The sequence below is a fragment of the Panulirus ornatus genome, chromosome 15 (assembly GCF_036320965.1).
Source record: "Panulirus ornatus isolate Po-2019 chromosome 15, ASM3632096v1, whole genome shotgun sequence".
NCBI lineage: Eukaryota > Metazoa > Arthropoda > Malacostraca > Decapoda > Palinuridae > Panulirus > Panulirus ornatus.
The window spans coordinates 2,745,500-2,763,017 of NC_092238.1; the positions used below are offsets into that span (position 1 = coordinate 2,745,500).

The window sequence follows — 17,518 nt, forward strand, 5'->3', positions numbered from 1 at the left end:
TACATAAATTACCACTATATCCTTAGTGTTATAAGAAATGAAAAAAAAAAATCACATGAATTGTTCGTTGCATTAACTGCATGTGAACACGTCATTGGGATACAGTTACACGTACCAGAGAAGAATGAAAAAATACACCAAGGAAGGTAAGATCGTGAGAAAATGTCAAAGGATAATGGGAGTTCCCTCAGTGTCCGGGTGTGGGGGTTTAAAACAAGGAAGGGTGGCAATTTAGCTTTGTCGGAGTGAATAAAATATGAGAATATTTGCGAAGGAGGGCAGTGTGTGGTGGGGCAAGAACCAGGCAAGAGCACAAGGTGCAGGGTAGTGTGTGGAGGGTTGTTGGAGAGGCAGGACGGGCCGCGCTCAGGTGGGACTGCTGCCACACTTCAATAAGTAGGATACTACTCACGGCTAAGTTTGTAAGAATATATTTCTTCTTTGTATAGTTTCTATATATTATATGTAGGAATATTGATCCGGAAGTTTTACATGGCAAAAATCAGTTACTGGGACGAATATCACAATCACGACATTCTTTCATACCCTAACAACAACTATCCTAACCTTAAAGTAAATCGTTTATGGACCAAAATCCCGAACGTTCTTTATGGAACAATAATCACTCCGTTATACACACACACACACACATACACACTGTCTGCTGGCAAAGGTAAGAATCATATTCAAGTATATGGATTAAAACATGCATGATAAAATGATTCACAGTAATATCAGACCAAAACTGGACTATGCCTCGCAAGTCTTGTCACCGCGCTTAAAGCACAAAAAATCTGACTGAAGGGTTGAGAGTAGAGCATATCTGACGATACATAATTACATGGGACTAAGACATAATGAGGCCCAGGGATACCAAACTGTCCACCAAGGAAGCATGGTGAGGGAGGGAGGACCTGATAGCAATCCTTAAAAGTTTCTAAATCAAGTGGATGACAATGACAGAGCAATTCTTCACGAGATGCAACACTAGACTAACCAAATACCATGGCAAAAGTCTGGACAAAAAGTTGGATGGAAAGAATGTTAAGTATTGGTTTAGTGCTGGAAGTTGAAAAAAAATATCTATATGGAATCGCGTGATCAAAAATATTTTAACCTTCATGTGTAACTATGTATGGCTTCAACAAAATCTAAACAGAGGACAACAATTCAGTTATCAATGTCATAGAAAATTCATGCATACATAATGATACCAGGACAAACAATACTTCTAGGTTTCGAGGCCTCATTCCGTGATTTAAATCTATCAAATATATCTAATTTAAAAAAAAATTACTTACCCCGTCAAGAGCATCCAGCATCCTCAGTACAACGTCTTCATCCACACAGATAACACTATATATTTAGGCTTCCATTTGTTGCCTCTTCGAGGCACGCCTTTGATCATGGCATCAACAACTTAATGTTTACAGTTCTCACGTGTACACTAAATGGAAACACTTTAAGTTTATTCGCCATTGCTCTTATTTTCACTGGTATGTAAACAATTTTCACAACACAGCACCAAGTTAACTAAGTAAATACACTTGGAACAATCGTATAAATACACTTGGAACAATCGTATAAACACAGACACACTGGGTACATCCTGTAGCTGCGAGAACTCTCGGTAAAATGACACTTGGAATCTTGGGAGTCGGACGTAGGAAGTGTAACTACCCCATAATTTCCCACTTCTCAAAAGCTGTCACTAATGCCATCTTTTGGTCAAGCTGGCGACTTGCAAATCTCAACGTGTAGAGAACCCACTCGTGACTGAAGAACATCACAAGAAACGCACTTGCTGAATAACTGTCATTTAGACATCCCTACATCATCTCTACGCTGAATGCGGATCGATAGAACATATATCAAGAATTTGTTTTTTGGTTTAAGCACGATATGAATGAGATTTGGATCAGTCATTGTTACCATTATTTCTTGAATTTATTTAGAATCTTTCGGAAATATCGGTAGAACTTAAAATAACTCGAGATTTTTTTTTTTTTTCTGCAGAAAGAATAGCTCTTCCATCTACCTGGACTATGTCGTAAGGACAAACTTTGTCGAAAACAAAAACAAAATGTCAGTACAAGAAACGACACGTACACTATATCCGATTATTGTGGCGATACTTACCGCTGAAAAAGCAACTAAAACAAATAACAGATAACGCTCTGTCAATATACTGGGATCACACTTATCTGGGAAATTTTCATTTCCATGATGGATCTTCCTTGGCTAAATAGAAAAACCTGCCGTATAATAAGTCGTCCAACCACCAATGACGCAAACGCCACATGAACCATGGTTGAGTAGAGGCTTTTGTAATGAAAATAGTGATGTATACATGAGTGGGGGTTTTGAGGTAAATGGGGGAGTGCGTCAAGGTTGTGAGATGGCACCACGGTTATTTAATGTTTTCATGGCTGGCTGTCACATTGAGTTGTAAGCAAGGTGTGATGATTCTCGTGTATTAATTGATCATAAAAAAGATGCCGTAGAGTTTGTAAGTAGATGATGTGTTGATGGCTAAATCAAAGAAATTTAGATCAGTTCGATGATGTCTGCAAGAGGGCAATTTAAAGTATATGAGAACAAAGGTAGCACACTAGATTTTGAAATGACGGTATTTCAGACTGTAAGATATATTTATACAGTGAAGAACTGAAATTGTTTATGGGAATAAAGTTTTGTAAAGCTGATAGGAGAAAGCTGAAGTTAGAAGCAGTCACGAAAGGGGGGGAAAACTGAGGGCGTAGTTAAAGCTTTCGTGTATGGAAAAGATTGGGTTTGTGCAAGAAGCTTGCACGAAGGAGTACTTGTCCCTGCGCTGATGTATTGCTATAAGGCCCAAGTGTATATAGGTCAGGCATGGAAATAACAGCAAAGGAGATAGAGATGATTTGCTGAGTATAATTAGAATTAGGAAATACATTGAACGAAAGATGACGCTGTGAGAAGATTGTGTGGTGTAAACAGCACCCAAGACTCGCAAAAATGAGTCTTTTTGAACGGTACAAGTAGACGTCTAAGTCATTTAGACATCCCTACATCATCTCTACGCTAGAAGCGGAACACTAGATCAATAGAACATATATTCAATTCAACACTGAATATTGCTTCGTTATGATTTTCGTACAGACCGTGACGCCAAGGATCCACCAGTTCACAGAAATACGCTCTTATCTCAGTGATTTGGCACCGGACTCACTCCGCTTCCCGCTGGGAGTCTGATTTACCTGCTTCTTGTCTCTCCAAGCTGGGTATGTTACTGATGTGAGGTTCTTCCTCGTCTTTTACTATTCAGGGGACGAGGTTCTTATTAGAACCTCGCCTCCGTTGTACAGTAGCTTTCCTACATTCTTACCGTGGTGGATATATTTCCAAAATCTATCTATCCATCTGCGAGTAAATCTATTTCACTTATCTCTGGGTTTTTGCATTACGTACTCATGATGTAAGCACATAAGTTGGTTAGAGAGTTTTCAGATGGTTTTAATTCTATTTTTACTAACTACATTTTGCGTATCTATTCCGAACAGAAATTATATACCAGTACCACAGATTTTGATGTACAGATGAATTCCTTATTGGTATATTCTAATTTCTTAAGTTTGTCATGTGATATCTCCTTTACCTTAAAGTGTAACAAGAGTCGAGCATGTGACCATTAGTGAACGCGTCATAAAAACTGGTTATCCCTGGCAAACAAATACACAAGAAAAAGAAACAGTGTATGTTCGAATCACCACATATCTTTCCACGGGACTAACAAAAAACGGATTGCTTTCAATTTTTTTTACGTGGTCTGTCCTTGAATAAAAAAAAACAGAAAAAGAGGAAGAAGTATATAAAAGAGGAGTTTTTAAGAATAAGTTGGCATGAAAATGTTTGGAAATAAAAGTTAAATGACTGAAGAAAAGAGCCCGAGGTATGCTGTAAGGGAAATATAGTGTCTAGCTCGGTAGCTAAGTTTTTATGAGCCAAATGTAAGAACAGCAATCCTGACGAGGGTGTAAGATGGTTCCTGGCATCATTTCAACACTCCTAAGTCGGGACTACTTCCGTGAGCGGCTGCTGTCTACACCATTAAAATGTCGCGCGAGCAAGTATGCGAGAAATATACATACATGCGTACATGTATACGTACATACACTGTCCTTGCACCTGGCCACCATTGTGTCCTGGTAAATTATATTTCGGACGAGTTGTATGAATATCTTATTACGAGTTACTGAGGCGAACTGGCAGCTTCTGGCAACGTAAACACCGTATTTATATTCATACTTCATGAATCCATTTGCCACACCCACTACAGGACGGGGATGAGGGCAGGAATTCAAAGTCCAACGAGGCATAAGAGATTTTCTCCCACACAGCTGACAACAGATAGTAATGTGCGGTGCATAGCGTAGCCCGACATTTTTTTAATATTCTGAGGGTTGCCGGAGACGAGAACACTTAAGGAGACGATACAAATCGCACAGAACGATAGACAAAAAATAATTAGTTCAGTAAAGTCCCAGAGAAAGGAGCGAGGAGAAAATCCCAGATAGTCGTCATATCATCCAAGAGAAAAAGAAAATACACGATCTTTAAGCACATATTACCGTTACTATCCGGTACCTCCAGTTTGACTATATCGGATACCAGACTAATCTGATAGAATACAACGTGTTTTCAGGTACTTTCATTTCTATACAGGAACGCTGCTTCTGGTCAGTACTTTCATTTTATTATTCATAGCAAGAGAAACCAGTCAACACCACATCTGAGGAAACAAGGAAAAGGTAATCTGAGAAACATGGAAAGGTTGACTAGAACGGTAACGTAGACCCATCCCTCTACTTGGCAAAGGGCGTCACGTCAGCTATTGCTTTCTTACTTTGGCTACATATCAATGGAGATTTCATTAAGATGTCTAATTGTACATTTAATTTATGGTGCTGCTAACTTTCATAAAAGAGGATTCGACAATAAGCACGTCTACAAATGACAAAAAAAGAGTATACAAGGCTTGTTTCTCTCTCTCTCTCTCTGATCAGAGAATAATCTGTTTTAGGAAAAATTTCGTGCAATACATCTTACGCGAATTTATGATTTTGGTGATGGATTAGTAGAACAATTATAGAAAAACAATATCTCAATAATGTAGCAATTTATCATCATGGACAGCTTATCGTTACCCATGGGGCGACGTATCCATCTTAGTCATTCAAAGGCTCTTCGCTATCGTTAATACGTCCCTCTTTATTACTTACAGGTCCCTCACCGTCCCTAGCATGTCCTCTCAGGACCTCTGGCCCACTGGTTCCTCTTTTTACAGGCGTGTGAACAAGATGGCGGCGAATGCGTGGGCCGTGCGGGCGTGGGTAGTGGGTGGGCTGGTGTTTCTCTACTCACGTCCCAGCGAAGCTGATTGCCACAAGTACTTCAGCTTCCCTGGGGAAACGGATCCCTCGGTGGTGAGTCATGTGTCGAGGCTGGTGGATGTTGAGGTGGATGGGGAAGCTGGTGTATGGTATTTCATCCGAGTGAAAGTTACCGTTATCTGACTGGCGCCCTGGTTCATTGAGGACGGATCCAGGGTTGGGCTAAGTCACCGCGTGGTTAAGGCGTGAAGGAGTTGGAGAAACGTTCAGACTAGATTACTGCCCTTCTGTGAACTAAAATCTATTTTCAGTCAAACAACAGAGTCAGTTTTAAACTTTCCGTATGCACAAAATCATTCATCAGACCAGAGAGGCACTGTTTGTCTGAGCTGATCCTTCTCTGTGTATTTCATATATCTTCCTGAATATTTGATGACGGATCATACGGCTTCCCATGCTTGAGAAAACTTTTGAATCAGAGAAAATGAAGCTTTCGGGGTAACTGATGCTAGCTGGCGGAGTTGTGTAACCCTTGTAGATTATTCCTACCAGATACGAGCAATTTTCTTGATCTTGTCATGGTTGGCAGCTGAAGGGGCCATGGGTGACGCTGGCCAGTACTCGACGGTTGATGCCGTGCCACAGCGTCCACGGTCACTTGGAGCCGAACTCTGTGAGTACTTCTTACTATGGCTTGGAGTCCGACCAAGCCACAGTAATTCGAGATATATGCATAACAGATATTTTCCTTTTCAATTACTGATATATCTCGATAGAATTAGTATTCTGAATTTGTTACATGTATAGATAAACTGAACTATTTGACAATAACTGTCCACAATTTGCATCTCTGGTGCAGACGACGCGGCTGGAGGAGACGTGGCTGGTGCCTGGGTGGGCGGTGGAAGCGTGGCGCTACAACGTCACTGAAAGGGTCGCCTCCGTCAGGAACCAACTGCAGGTCATCGAACACGACTTCCAAGGTAAGGAGCGGGACAGCCACCGCCGCCGCTGATGCAGCTTTCCTCCACGGGTTCGGGTGGGCCGTCAGAAACAAGGGTTCAAACCAAGCGAAGACCTAGCGAATGTTACACGAAACTTCCGGGGCCAATTTTGTTGTAATGAAATGAGTATTTGATGATGATGATGAGCTGACTTGGATATGTAAAGCTTATATTCATTCATTTATTTTCTTGGTCTGATTGGTATTGATCCAGCTACACAAGTCACTACATTTTTTTTCACTTCATTAGATTATATTCTATAATGCACCCAACTTGCCCGAGATAAAATATGAGGGATACTTCTTATACAAATACACAAATTCACTTATAATACTCCCTTCCGATGAAAAAGAAAGCTTTATTTCTCGAATATCTACAGGGAAATGTGCCTAAACAGTACAGTGCACTTAAAATAATTTTGTATTTTCTTAAACTGAAAGTCAGACTTCACAAAATTACTAAGTTTAGTCAAAGTTCCTCCGACATCTTCTCAAACTTAAAAAGTTCTCCTTGCACTGCACCTGTTCATACATACACACATACATACGTAGACACTGTTCATATATAAGGTTCCTTCCGCTAAATGTCTCTTCATAGTTTATTACATGAATTTATGTTTCCTGCCTGGTACTCCGTCAGCCAAAGAGAAACCGAACTTTAAGCTGACAATTTTCTGACTGGCATTCCACAGAGTCTCTAGTATCGCTCCAAGTGTCAATAGCCTATCACTCGTTACTCACAATGAGCCTACGACTAGGTAACTCGCAAGAAGCCAAGGGCTTCTGTTAGGCTGACTCTAAAGTTGTGATTATGTTCTCAGCAGCATCACAACAACGAATCATTATTCTGTCAGGTAACAGTTACACAGAACCCCGAATCAACCAGTTATTTTATTCTTTTTCATAAAAAATACTGAGCTAAAAAGAATCTTCCCTCAGATAACCACATAAGAATAACAGCCTCAGTCTTGGCTAAGGGATGAGCACGTACTGGAGTTTCTGATGACCGCCGCAGGTGTGCTGAGGGGCGGTCGTGTGGGTGTGGGCGTGCTGGGCGACGTCCTCCTGCTGGTGCAGTGCAGCCGCTTCTTGTGGGTGCCTCTGCCCGCTTTCACCGTTCTCGCCAGGTTAGTGTGTTTGTGTCTATGTCATAGATTATTGTCACAGGAGTGATATATATATATATATATATATATATATATATATATATATATATATATATATATATATATATATATATATATATGCATCACTAATCACTACTAATAATCGTTTCCCGTGTTAGCGAGGTAGCGCCAGGAACAGACGAAGAAAGGCCACATACACTCTCTAATTGTCATGTGTAATGCATCGAAACCACAGCTTCCCCTATACATAACCAGGCCCCCACAGGCCTTTTCATGGTTTATCCCACACGTTCCACATGCCCTGGTTCAATGAACTGACAGCACGTCGGCCCCAGAATATCACATCGTTCCAATTCACTTTATCCCTTGTACGTCTTTCACCTTCCTGCATGTTCAGGCCCCAATCGCTCAAAATCTTTTTCACTCCATTCATCCATCTCCAATTTGGTCTCCTGTTCTCCTTGTTGCCTCCACTTCTGACACATATCCTCACTGTCAGCCTTCGCTCACTCACTGGTGGATTATTGGTATTAGAAAGACTTAGGTCGGCAGGAGTAGACACGAGATGTGGCTCAAGGGAGACAGATATCACAAGACATTGTGTACCGAACCTACTGTGTCCTCACACATTATCATATTTCCCTCCCTCCAGGGCCACATCCAGCAACCCCGCGGAGGACGTGCGGCGAGTACTAGACCACTTCCAGGTGCCGAAGACAAGACAGAGTTTTACCCTCGTTCAACACGGCGGCTGCGAGACTATGACAGGAGTCCAGGAATCCCCGAGGGTGAACAGAGCGACCCTGAAGGTCGGCGAAAAGTTCTGGGCCAGACTGCTAGGGGGACAGAGGCGTCCGAAGTGGGAGATACGGAACTCCCCAGATAGAACTCTCATCTAAGGGAAGACCCACTCCTTACGTACACTAATGTATGAAGGACTAAAGGATATCATCAAATCTGCTGAGGATTTCAAGTTAAGAAAAGAAAATGCAACAGTTGTATAACAGGAAAGAAGAGAACAATGTCGGTCCTTGATCATGTTACCCGTCTACCTAGTATCCTTCACATTAACTTGCTCTCATTGTATCACTTTTATTTCTAAAAAAAAAAAAAAAAACTATCAAATACGTGTAAATTCAATGTTTTTTCTTTGCAATACAACTAAGAAAACGATGATCATTTGATTATCAGCACACACTTTGCTGAAGTTCAATATCAGGGTCTACTTACAGGTGACTACAGGTAGCCAAACACAAACACCGTAGACTACAGAGGTCCCTTCTGCTTCACCAAGAGTTCATATGGTGAAGGCCAGGATGACTGGCCACTAGTGGCATCATGCTGGCCTCCATTCCAAAGAGTGTACGACAAACTCAAGATTCGAATATCATCCAAAATACCTTTTATAACTTAATTCTTCTTGAATCACTTTCACAGACTCACTGTATACCACTTCGTCAATGTGTTTTAGATATTCTTAAGGTAGGAAATTGATTTAATCCCTGTTGAGTACAGGATATGGCAGGAGACGAACGGATTTTATATAGCGAAGTAATGCATTGCTATCATTTTGTTGACAGATTACAATAACGGGATAGAAAGTCTACAATCTTAACCAGCAATGCTAAATAAACGCAGGATACAAATATAGGGACTGGGTAAATCGACAATGTTAAGTCATACTTCCCTTGAACATACGATAAAAAGCACAGAATTCAGGTCTACTTTTCCTCCATAATTCAATGGACAAAAATTTTTAAGCACAATCAATTCTCTACAAAAGTTCCACTACTCTGCCTGCTCAACAAACATCTCTAACCATAACAAAGTGAAACGCAGTTACAGTCCCAAGCTTCCGTGCTAACGCGTTATAAACCCATGTTTTGTATGAAAATTATCATACAAATGTTGAACTTTACCTGGAAAAATGTTCTTCCGTATTTATCACGACTGATTGGAGAGAATATGTATTTTCCAGCTTTCAGAATGACTCCTAATCATATCTACATCGTAAAACCCATGTATTTATGCGTCATTCATAGCCTAGTCGCCGTATCTAGTATCAGGACTCGGGGAGCAACGCAACATTTCTGGCAACCAGAAAACTTATTGAAAACTCCATAAACTGATAAAACTACATGTAATATGTAGGAGACGTGATACAGAAGATCACTGTACCCACTTCGAATTTTGTTTTGATCGTCGACAGGTAAAGTATCGACCTAAGAAGGATCATGAAATGTCAAATCATTTCAAAATTAAGAAAACCCGACTGAATAGCTTTTTGATTAGAAAATATCAAAACAGGTAAAACTATATTTAAAACATTTTTTCTTTCAAATATCTAAAAGCTTTCATCAGCTGACAAATGTAGGTTATGTTCTCATTCTAGCCACCTACCTAACTCCAGTTAAATTCCAATTCACTCAGGTTTTAGCGTAGTTAACTAAGGACGTCTGAAATTAACATTGATCAAGTTTTTGGTGTTTGATCCCTTTTCCCCGCTCATTCTTTGAAGGTCAAACTTTCCTTTAAAAAGTGTCTTTATATCCTGACAGGATATCAGAAATGCCTGTGGTTACGGAGACAAAAAATACCTTTAAGTAAAAACTCACCCAATCTCCAATTTACTTACCATTGTACAGATTGCGCCTTCATTGTCAAACTTTACTGGAAATACTTCCTTATGTTCTGTTCAAACTAAATATCTATCCATTAGCCATCATAAGAGGTAATCATGTATCGAGTGTGTAACGAAATGAAACAAATTTAAATACACCAGTAATTGTTATATACTTGTATACTTGTTTCAGCTAAACATTTGTAAGAGAATTATTCTTGCAACCATGACTGTTAAGCCACATCTGTCTTGGTGCGGCTCTTTTGCAAGAGATCTTGATACCATTGGCTACGGTCACGGACGTGGTGCGCCAGGCAGGAGCGGATCTGGTGCCACAAGTCCTCCTCAGCGCGGCACAGTCCCTGAGCCTCCCCGCCCCAGTAAACTATAGTGCCGATGGCATAATGACTGTGTTCACACAGAGTATTATATGGCGGCTCTATGATGTGGCCAGCTCCGGGGTACACTATGGTGTGAACCTTATCTGCGCGTCCGCAAATTTCCAAGCGCTGACTGACTGCCTCCACGCCATAGTTGGAGCAGGTAGTGTCCTGATCCCCAGCCACCATCAGGAAATGTGTGTCTTCGGAGGCTTTCTCAACTGGGATTAAATGCGTGTGGTCGTGTCGGAGAACATCCCGCATGACACTCTCAATCAAGGTAGTTCTCTTCGACAAATCGCAACTCAAAAGTTCTCCCTGAAATTTGAAGCCTTTCCATAGTTCCCGACCTCGGTAGGTGAGGTCGTTCCCGGTGGCAATTACTGAGCCGCATATGCTAACGACTGCCTTCACCTTGTCCAGATAAACTCCCATAGCTAGGCCAAACTCCGCCCCTTACTGGAGCTGACGATGCCACAGCGGTCGGGGATGACCTCGGGCTGAGACAGCAGGAACTCCACAGCTTCCTCGAAGTATTCTAGCTCATAAACTTCCGGCTCCTTAGGTAGGTCCTCGCAGTTGTAAAGGCAGAGGGCGAAGGAAGCGAAGCCTCTGGAGGCCAGCATGGCTGTCAAAATGCGAGTCTGTTAGAACAGCTGAAATGTATTCCACATCTACAGACAAAAGTGACATTTCTTAGGTGATTAATTGATTATAGTCATTTTGCTTAGTTGTGTATGCAATGATGTCTACTTTCCTAGCGCTACTTTATTTCTGAATACTTTTCTTACAAATTCTTCTCCTAAAATTTGGTTGATCCGCTTCCCCCTAAGCTCGTTGTAACAACTAACACAAATGTGGAGCGGCTCTGCAGCAGAGGAAAAACATTAGGTGTAAACAGCGGGATTACCCCCTTGATGAAGAACCACAGAAAAATATACTTTCCACCAGCATACATACTTCACTGGAATGAAAATTCAGAGCAGAGATGACAACCGGTGAGAAAAATACTAGGAGTAGCCAAGTGCTCGGTAGCCATCTTTCTGACGATGGTTTGAATTTGAATTTCCGAAATGTGGCCGGGAGTCACTTGAGGGCATTCATGCGCAACGGAAGGTTTGTTCATAAAATCAGTCTTACTCTTCCAAGAAATTAGAATAATCTTATAACCCTCATTGTGCCTATACCGATAAGAGTGATGAAAATATGATAAAAACAGCTCCCTCGTAAAAACGATCAGAAGTAGACGTTAGCAAGAAATGAATGATATGAATATTCCTGACCACATAGGGGTCAAATTAGTCTGGCACACAGCACAACATACGAACCTGCTCTGTACTCCCGCAGCACAACATACGAACCTGCTCTGCACTCCCGCAGCACAACATACGAACCTGCTCTGTACTCCCGCAGAGTTTTGACGCCGAAGATATCCACTAAGCCAGGGAAAGGGCCGTCTCCCTGAGGCATGTAGAGGACCCCGAGTATTCGGCCTTGGCGGACGGGGATGCGTCGCATCCCTGGCCTCATCAGGTGACGGTAGAGCATCGTGCTCGCCACGCTTGCCTCCCCCGCCTCCGACTCCTCCAGTGTCAAGTGACCCTCAAATACCGCCAGCTTCATCTATAAATATATGTGTTTCATGTGGGGGTCGGCAACACCATCACCCGATATAGAAATGCGACGGAGAGCCTTCCTCACCCGCCAGGACATCATAAAGTCTTACGTAACAACAGTAAACATAACTGTGTGTGTGTGTGTGTGTGTGTGTGTGTGTGTGTGTGTGTGAACTTCCTTTACCTGCCACGGTGTGGTAGGATCGTCCTTGAACATCCTGTGGCGTTCATCAGGGTTCTCCCGCAGGGTCAAGAAGAGACCAACAGGAAACACGCCCGTGTAGGAGCCGCCCACGGCCTCGCTGGTGGCCACGTCCACACGCCCATGGTCGTCGCTCACGTAGTGGGCGTGGGAGCTGAACTGTTGGAGGAGGGCTGGATGAGAGAGAGAGAGAGAGAGAGAGAGAGAGAGAGAGAGAGAGAGAGAGAGAGAGAGAGAGAGAATGACTTTGAAGCGAACCTCATGATCGCTGGGCACCACCCCACTCCACTATTACCGTCCGGTATCGAGTGGCCCAACACACGTACGCCTGAGGCTGCTCATGTAACACTCATCACTTTTGATAACACTAACGCAGTCGGTGGCTGGGCTGACACTATTCGTCTGTAGCTCTATCTTTCATATGCTTATTATCTCTCATGTTGTATGCAGTGTATCTTTAATGGTGTATGTACAGCATTTCCAAAGATATGGGTAATATAACTGTGTGACGCATGATGCCCCCAGTAGGGTATGCTAGGCCAGATTTCGATCGGCCTCTGTCCAAAGGAGACAGAGGAACTTCCCACGACTACATAATGAGGTACCACTGCATTTCTTGTGTAAACAAGGGTTATTCTCATCCTAAATATCAGCTAAAGTCTTGCTTCCCCGGGAGCTGCAGATGACGGACACTCACCCACTCACCAACCATTGTTTTCGTAACAGAATTTCCTTTCTGGTGTGACTGAAACATGTGTGACGTGTCTTCCATTCTTACATCCATGTCGCTATGTGGTTCTATATATCACGTTCTGGGAGAGAAAGGTCAGTCTTGCTTCAAAGTCCACTTGATTGTGTTACAGTTTTGTTAACGTTGTTCGTGCAAGTTGCCTTATTCTTATAATTAGAAATAGAAGATAATTTCTCGAGGAGGGAGGGGGGAGGGGGAAGGAGGGATATGGGGGAAATTCTAAGGAATTTAGATAATCTACTTGAGCCTCATCTACCCGTGTGTGTGTGTGTGTGTGTGTGTGTGTGTGTGTGTGTGTGGTGTAGCAGCTTCTCCTTTGCCCTGTACTTTATGCATATAATCACATAAGTAAATGTTGACGTCCTCCTGGTGCATGAAGATCAGTCGTCATGCACTCAGTCACGTGGATCAGTCGTCATGCACTGAGTCACGTGGATCAGTCATCATGCACTCAGTCACGTGGATCAGTCATCATGCACTCAGTCACGTGGACCAGTCATCATGCATTCAGTCATGTGGATCAGACATCATGCACTCAGTCAACAAATCAGTAGCTCTAGCTGACATATGTTACAAAAAAAGAAAAAAGAAAATATATTCGCCGTACTGATAATCTTTTTTCTCCTTTTCTTTTTTCTTTTTTTGTTACTTATTTGAATTAACCGAAAATGGTAAACGGAACGATTACGAGATGAACATCTTCACTGAAAGACAATGACTCCAGGACAGATGTGGCCGATGCAAGATTCTGAAGAATCACACATGTTCGCACGACCTGCACGATCATACGACCAGACGACCTCGAGTGCCACAACCACTCATACGACCAGACGACCTCGAGTGCCACAACCACTCATACGACCAGACGACCTCGAGTGCCACAACCACTCATACGACCAGACGACCTCGAGTGCCACAACCACTCATACGACCAGACGACCTCGAGTGCCACAACCACTCATACGACCAGACGACCTCGAGTGCCACAACCACTCATACGACCAGACGACCTCGAGAGAGAACAAGTCATGACGGAGCGCCAAACATTACCTTTCTTCCCTGGTCGTTGTGGGTGTCCATCCTGAAGGTGCATGAGGTGTTGGGCGTCAGACCAGACACGCGGATGTCGGTGCGGACGTCGTGGAGACACTCCTGCGGACACACCTCCAGCACCACGTCCGCAGTGCCCCCTGAGGCCCGTGTGGCACCTCCTGCTGCGCCTTCGTCTGCCATGCCTGGAGAGAAAGTCGAAACAATAATTCATCAGTTAAGATATAGATATAAACACATGGGATCTTCATATATATATATATATATATATATATATATATATATATATATATATATATATATATATATATATATATACCGTCTATTCATTTGTTTCCATGTCCACGAAGAACAAAAACTAAAACATTCACACAATTCATGCTTATATCCTCTGATGGAACAGTTTCTACCGTATTAGGTCAAAGGTTAAGGTCATCACACGGGAAAGGCTAGTTAATCACAGTCACCTCTGACAGCAAATGATGTAGGTGTTGACTCGGTCCGCAGTGTTACCCTCTCTCTCTCTCTAAAGTGGGTCGTTCCTCATGTCAAAGGTCAAGTTATAGTGCCACTCCCAGGAATGATACAGTGATCTTCCATGGTGACCGACATGATCACACATTAGTCTTTCCAAACAACGTTGTGTGATGTATAGGTTCACCAAACCAACACAGTTACGCTTAGCTGAATCCAGCTATTCTGAAGTCGTTCTCCACTTGTTGCATGTCCGACACAATCAGGAGCATCGTCTCTGTTTCATGTCGACCATTAGATCGCCACTATTGGTACATTACTGATAATAATGATGGCGATGATGGGTTATGGTCGGTCATGGAAAAGCCGCATAACAATAAACTTGATGGTCTATGACGAGGTTATCTGCGGGAGGACGGTAAATGCATCCTAAATTCCCAGTCTACAGATAGGGAATGAGTATGGTCAAGAAGGCTCCTCGCCAACTCACCACTAGAGATGGAGGGAGGATAGCAATACAGAAGGCTCCTCTCCACCCATCGTTTCCTCCGGCACATCTGCCAGCGGGGAAGTGGCTATATAAAAACCTAACGTAGTACGGACGATATACTGACATGAGTGTAAGATCTGTCTTTCTGAAGGAGGCAATCGTCAGGTGAAGCAGGCGAGACAGCAGCGTCACCCCAGGGACGGTGCTGTGACGAAGGCGTTATCAGTTCCTGGTTACAGATCAGGTGCGTCCTCAACTGACCACTCTCCACTTAGCCTGGCCTCTGGGGTACACCGCATGACCTCACATCATCAGTCACACACACACACACACACACACTACTCGTTACGCAGAATCTGTCGAGGTGTCTTGTGGTCTGTGTTGGGTAGGAGAAGGCCCATGTACGGTGGCCATGTATCATGCAACACAAGCGTTTTACTATTTCCTAATTCCCGTATCGCTCTGGCATGTTGACCATTAACTAGTACAAACGTGTAATACAGAATCTCATTATCACAAGTCGAGACTACTTTCTCGTAACTCTAAATTCATGTGTAAGTCGGCAAAGTCTCAACGTGTTCAATGTTCATACATGCACAGTTACAGACAACTGTGTGTTTGTGTGTGTGCTGACAGACAACCCACATACACTGGTGTCAGACTTGGCCTCAATGAAGATGTGCAGATGACTGTATGTGTCGTGAAATGGTATGGTATAATGTGAGCGCCGCCCGCGCCAGGCACGATCAGCAACGCCACAAAAGCACAGCTCTTGAGGCAGTGAATAATAGGCTTTGTGGAACTCATATCCGGTCCTCAAGGCGCCTCCAGCGGCAAAACAACGGAGTTGCCTCACCATCCCCGGACGTCAAATCGTTCAGAAAACGGGTTGTGAAGGTTACATTTGCAGCATATTATGAGAAGGATCTTGTATGCCATTAAATATACATAGGACATTGATTTAAACTCCTCTGTAGTCATAGTATGTAAATATCACAAGAAGTATTCAAAACTGTCTTCGTTTTTCTATGTATCATCTCCCATGGAAGTCATGTGAACGTGTTGATGACGCGGGAGGAACTTGTGGGGGGTTGGCGAGGGGGCGAACGAAAGGAGAAAGGGTGACGAAAAGGGTGATTCTCCTTCCCTCAACTGGGCTATACAGCATACCATGAACTGAGCAAAGTGGACACACACACACACACACACACACACACACACACACACACACACTCAGTCTTACAGTTATCATAACATGTCTAGTACCTGGAGGAGGAGGGACGTGGAATGGATGCACGTGTATATGTGTAATCAAATCAACTCACACACGTCATCCATGAAACCACCTGGTCTTTATTTCACTCCCTCTCTAAAACACTGACAGATGTTGATAATATCGACATTTTCACTATCTGTAAAAATCATATTCATTTCAGCGAACACAACTCGAGCGGTTATTACCACCAGTTGTTTTATGTTATTAGACATCACAGATCTATATCTAAAAATGGTCGACAGTCTCATATATTGACTTCGTTCTATACAACAGTTATATTCAGTCTGATAAGAACTTGACCAATACCAGTAATTAAACTGGACGCTGAAATAACTCAAAAAGTCTGCTACATCATCTAAGACATACTGAAGTAAACACAGGCTATGACAGAACATATAGTTCACGTGAGGAAAATAATGGGTTTTCACACATCACTTCTGCGTCGCGTTTTCTGATATTATTTTGGCGAGTTGGCGATCCGGTGTTACCTGGGCCGAATCCCAGCTGGGTGTTGGTAGAGAGGCTTGGCTGCCTCATCATGACTGGCCAGGAGTACACGACCTTGGTAGTGGCTCTTCTGCATCTGCCCGCCACACCACACCCACCCACCCACACACACACACACACACACACCCACACACACACACATACACACACACACACCCAAACACACACACATATACATGAAGACTCACTAGCCTCTCAGTAAACACCTGTCAGTTGTGTCTGCTCACAACGACGTCCTCTGGTCCAGTTGACACAACGTCCGTGGGCGACGCGTCTCGACCACTGCTGCTCCGCCAATACCACTAGCCTCTCACCAGGCATGAGGAACAACGTCATCACAATATCTTATCTCACGCACGAGACGTGGACGACAACATGACCACAGCAATCACTCACGAACTGCTGCTGGCTGGTAAACAATGTGTTCCACTATTGTGTCCTTCCCTTACACACGCATGAGAACTTGGCCGCAAATCAGAGTGTATCATTTAAGTAATGATAAAGAATATAATAAAGTTCTCCGCCTTATATTTCTTGAGCAAATATAAACACAAATGATAAGGTATCTGGGGAGTCATCCTTATCTCTCTCATCTTCTGTGCTTTCCCGAGGAGGTGATACCGCGTGATCCTTGGTGTCCTGTACAC

General features: G+C 43.0%; 3 protein-coding genes across 10 annotated transcripts; 1 reads left to right on the plus strand and 2 right to left on the minus strand.

Annotated features, from left to right (window-relative positions):
• Window positions 1-270: 270 nt before the first annotated feature.
• LOC139753683 (uncharacterized) lies at window positions 271-10,142 on the plus strand. 2 transcript variants are annotated; one of them, XM_071670364.1, is made up of 7 exons: window positions 274-422; window positions 3,145-3,266; window positions 5,330-5,468; window positions 5,965-6,048; window positions 6,235-6,358; window positions 7,394-7,505; window positions 8,158-10,142. In XM_071670364.1, the coding sequence occupies exons 3-7, from the start codon at window positions 5,343-5,345 to the stop codon at window positions 8,402-8,404; spliced, it is 693 nt and encodes a 230-aa protein (XP_071526465.1). In that variant the 5' UTR covers window positions 274-422; window positions 3,145-3,266; window positions 5,330-5,342; the 3' UTR covers window positions 8,405-10,142. The 2 variants fall into 2 exon arrangements, with proteins under 2 accessions (XP_071526464.1, XP_071526465.1); XM_071670363.1 differs by lacking the exon at window positions 3,145-3,266 and having other exon boundaries at window positions 271-422.
• A 131-nt stretch (window positions 10,143-10,273) lies between these two features.
• LOC139753681 (acyl-coenzyme A thioesterase 3-like) lies at window positions 10,274-17,227 on the minus strand. 7 transcript variants are annotated; one of them, XM_071670356.1, is made up of 5 exons: window positions 17,078-17,227; window positions 14,125-14,309; window positions 12,306-12,482; window positions 11,834-12,128; window positions 10,274-11,133 (listed from the first exon to the last, which is right to left on the minus strand). In XM_071670356.1, exons 1-5 carry the CDS (start codon window positions 17,205-17,207, stop codon window positions 10,943-10,945), a joined length of 978 nt encoding a protein of 325 aa, XP_071526457.1. In that variant the 5' UTR covers window positions 17,208-17,227; the 3' UTR covers window positions 10,274-10,942. The 7 variants fall into 7 exon arrangements, with proteins under 7 accessions (XP_071526457.1, XP_071526459.1, XP_071526460.1 ...); XM_071670358.1 differs by having other exon boundaries at window positions 11,900-12,128; window positions 17,078-17,226; XM_071670359.1 differs by having other exon boundaries at window positions 11,900-12,128; window positions 17,099-17,222.
• On the minus strand, window positions 10,359-10,940 carry LOC139753886 (peroxisomal succinyl-coenzyme A thioesterase-like). The gene has a single exon (XM_071670843.1). It carries the CDS (start codon window positions 10,938-10,940, stop codon window positions 10,359-10,361), a length of 582 nt encoding a protein of 193 aa, XP_071526944.1.
• Window positions 17,228-17,518: the final 291 nt, after the last annotated feature.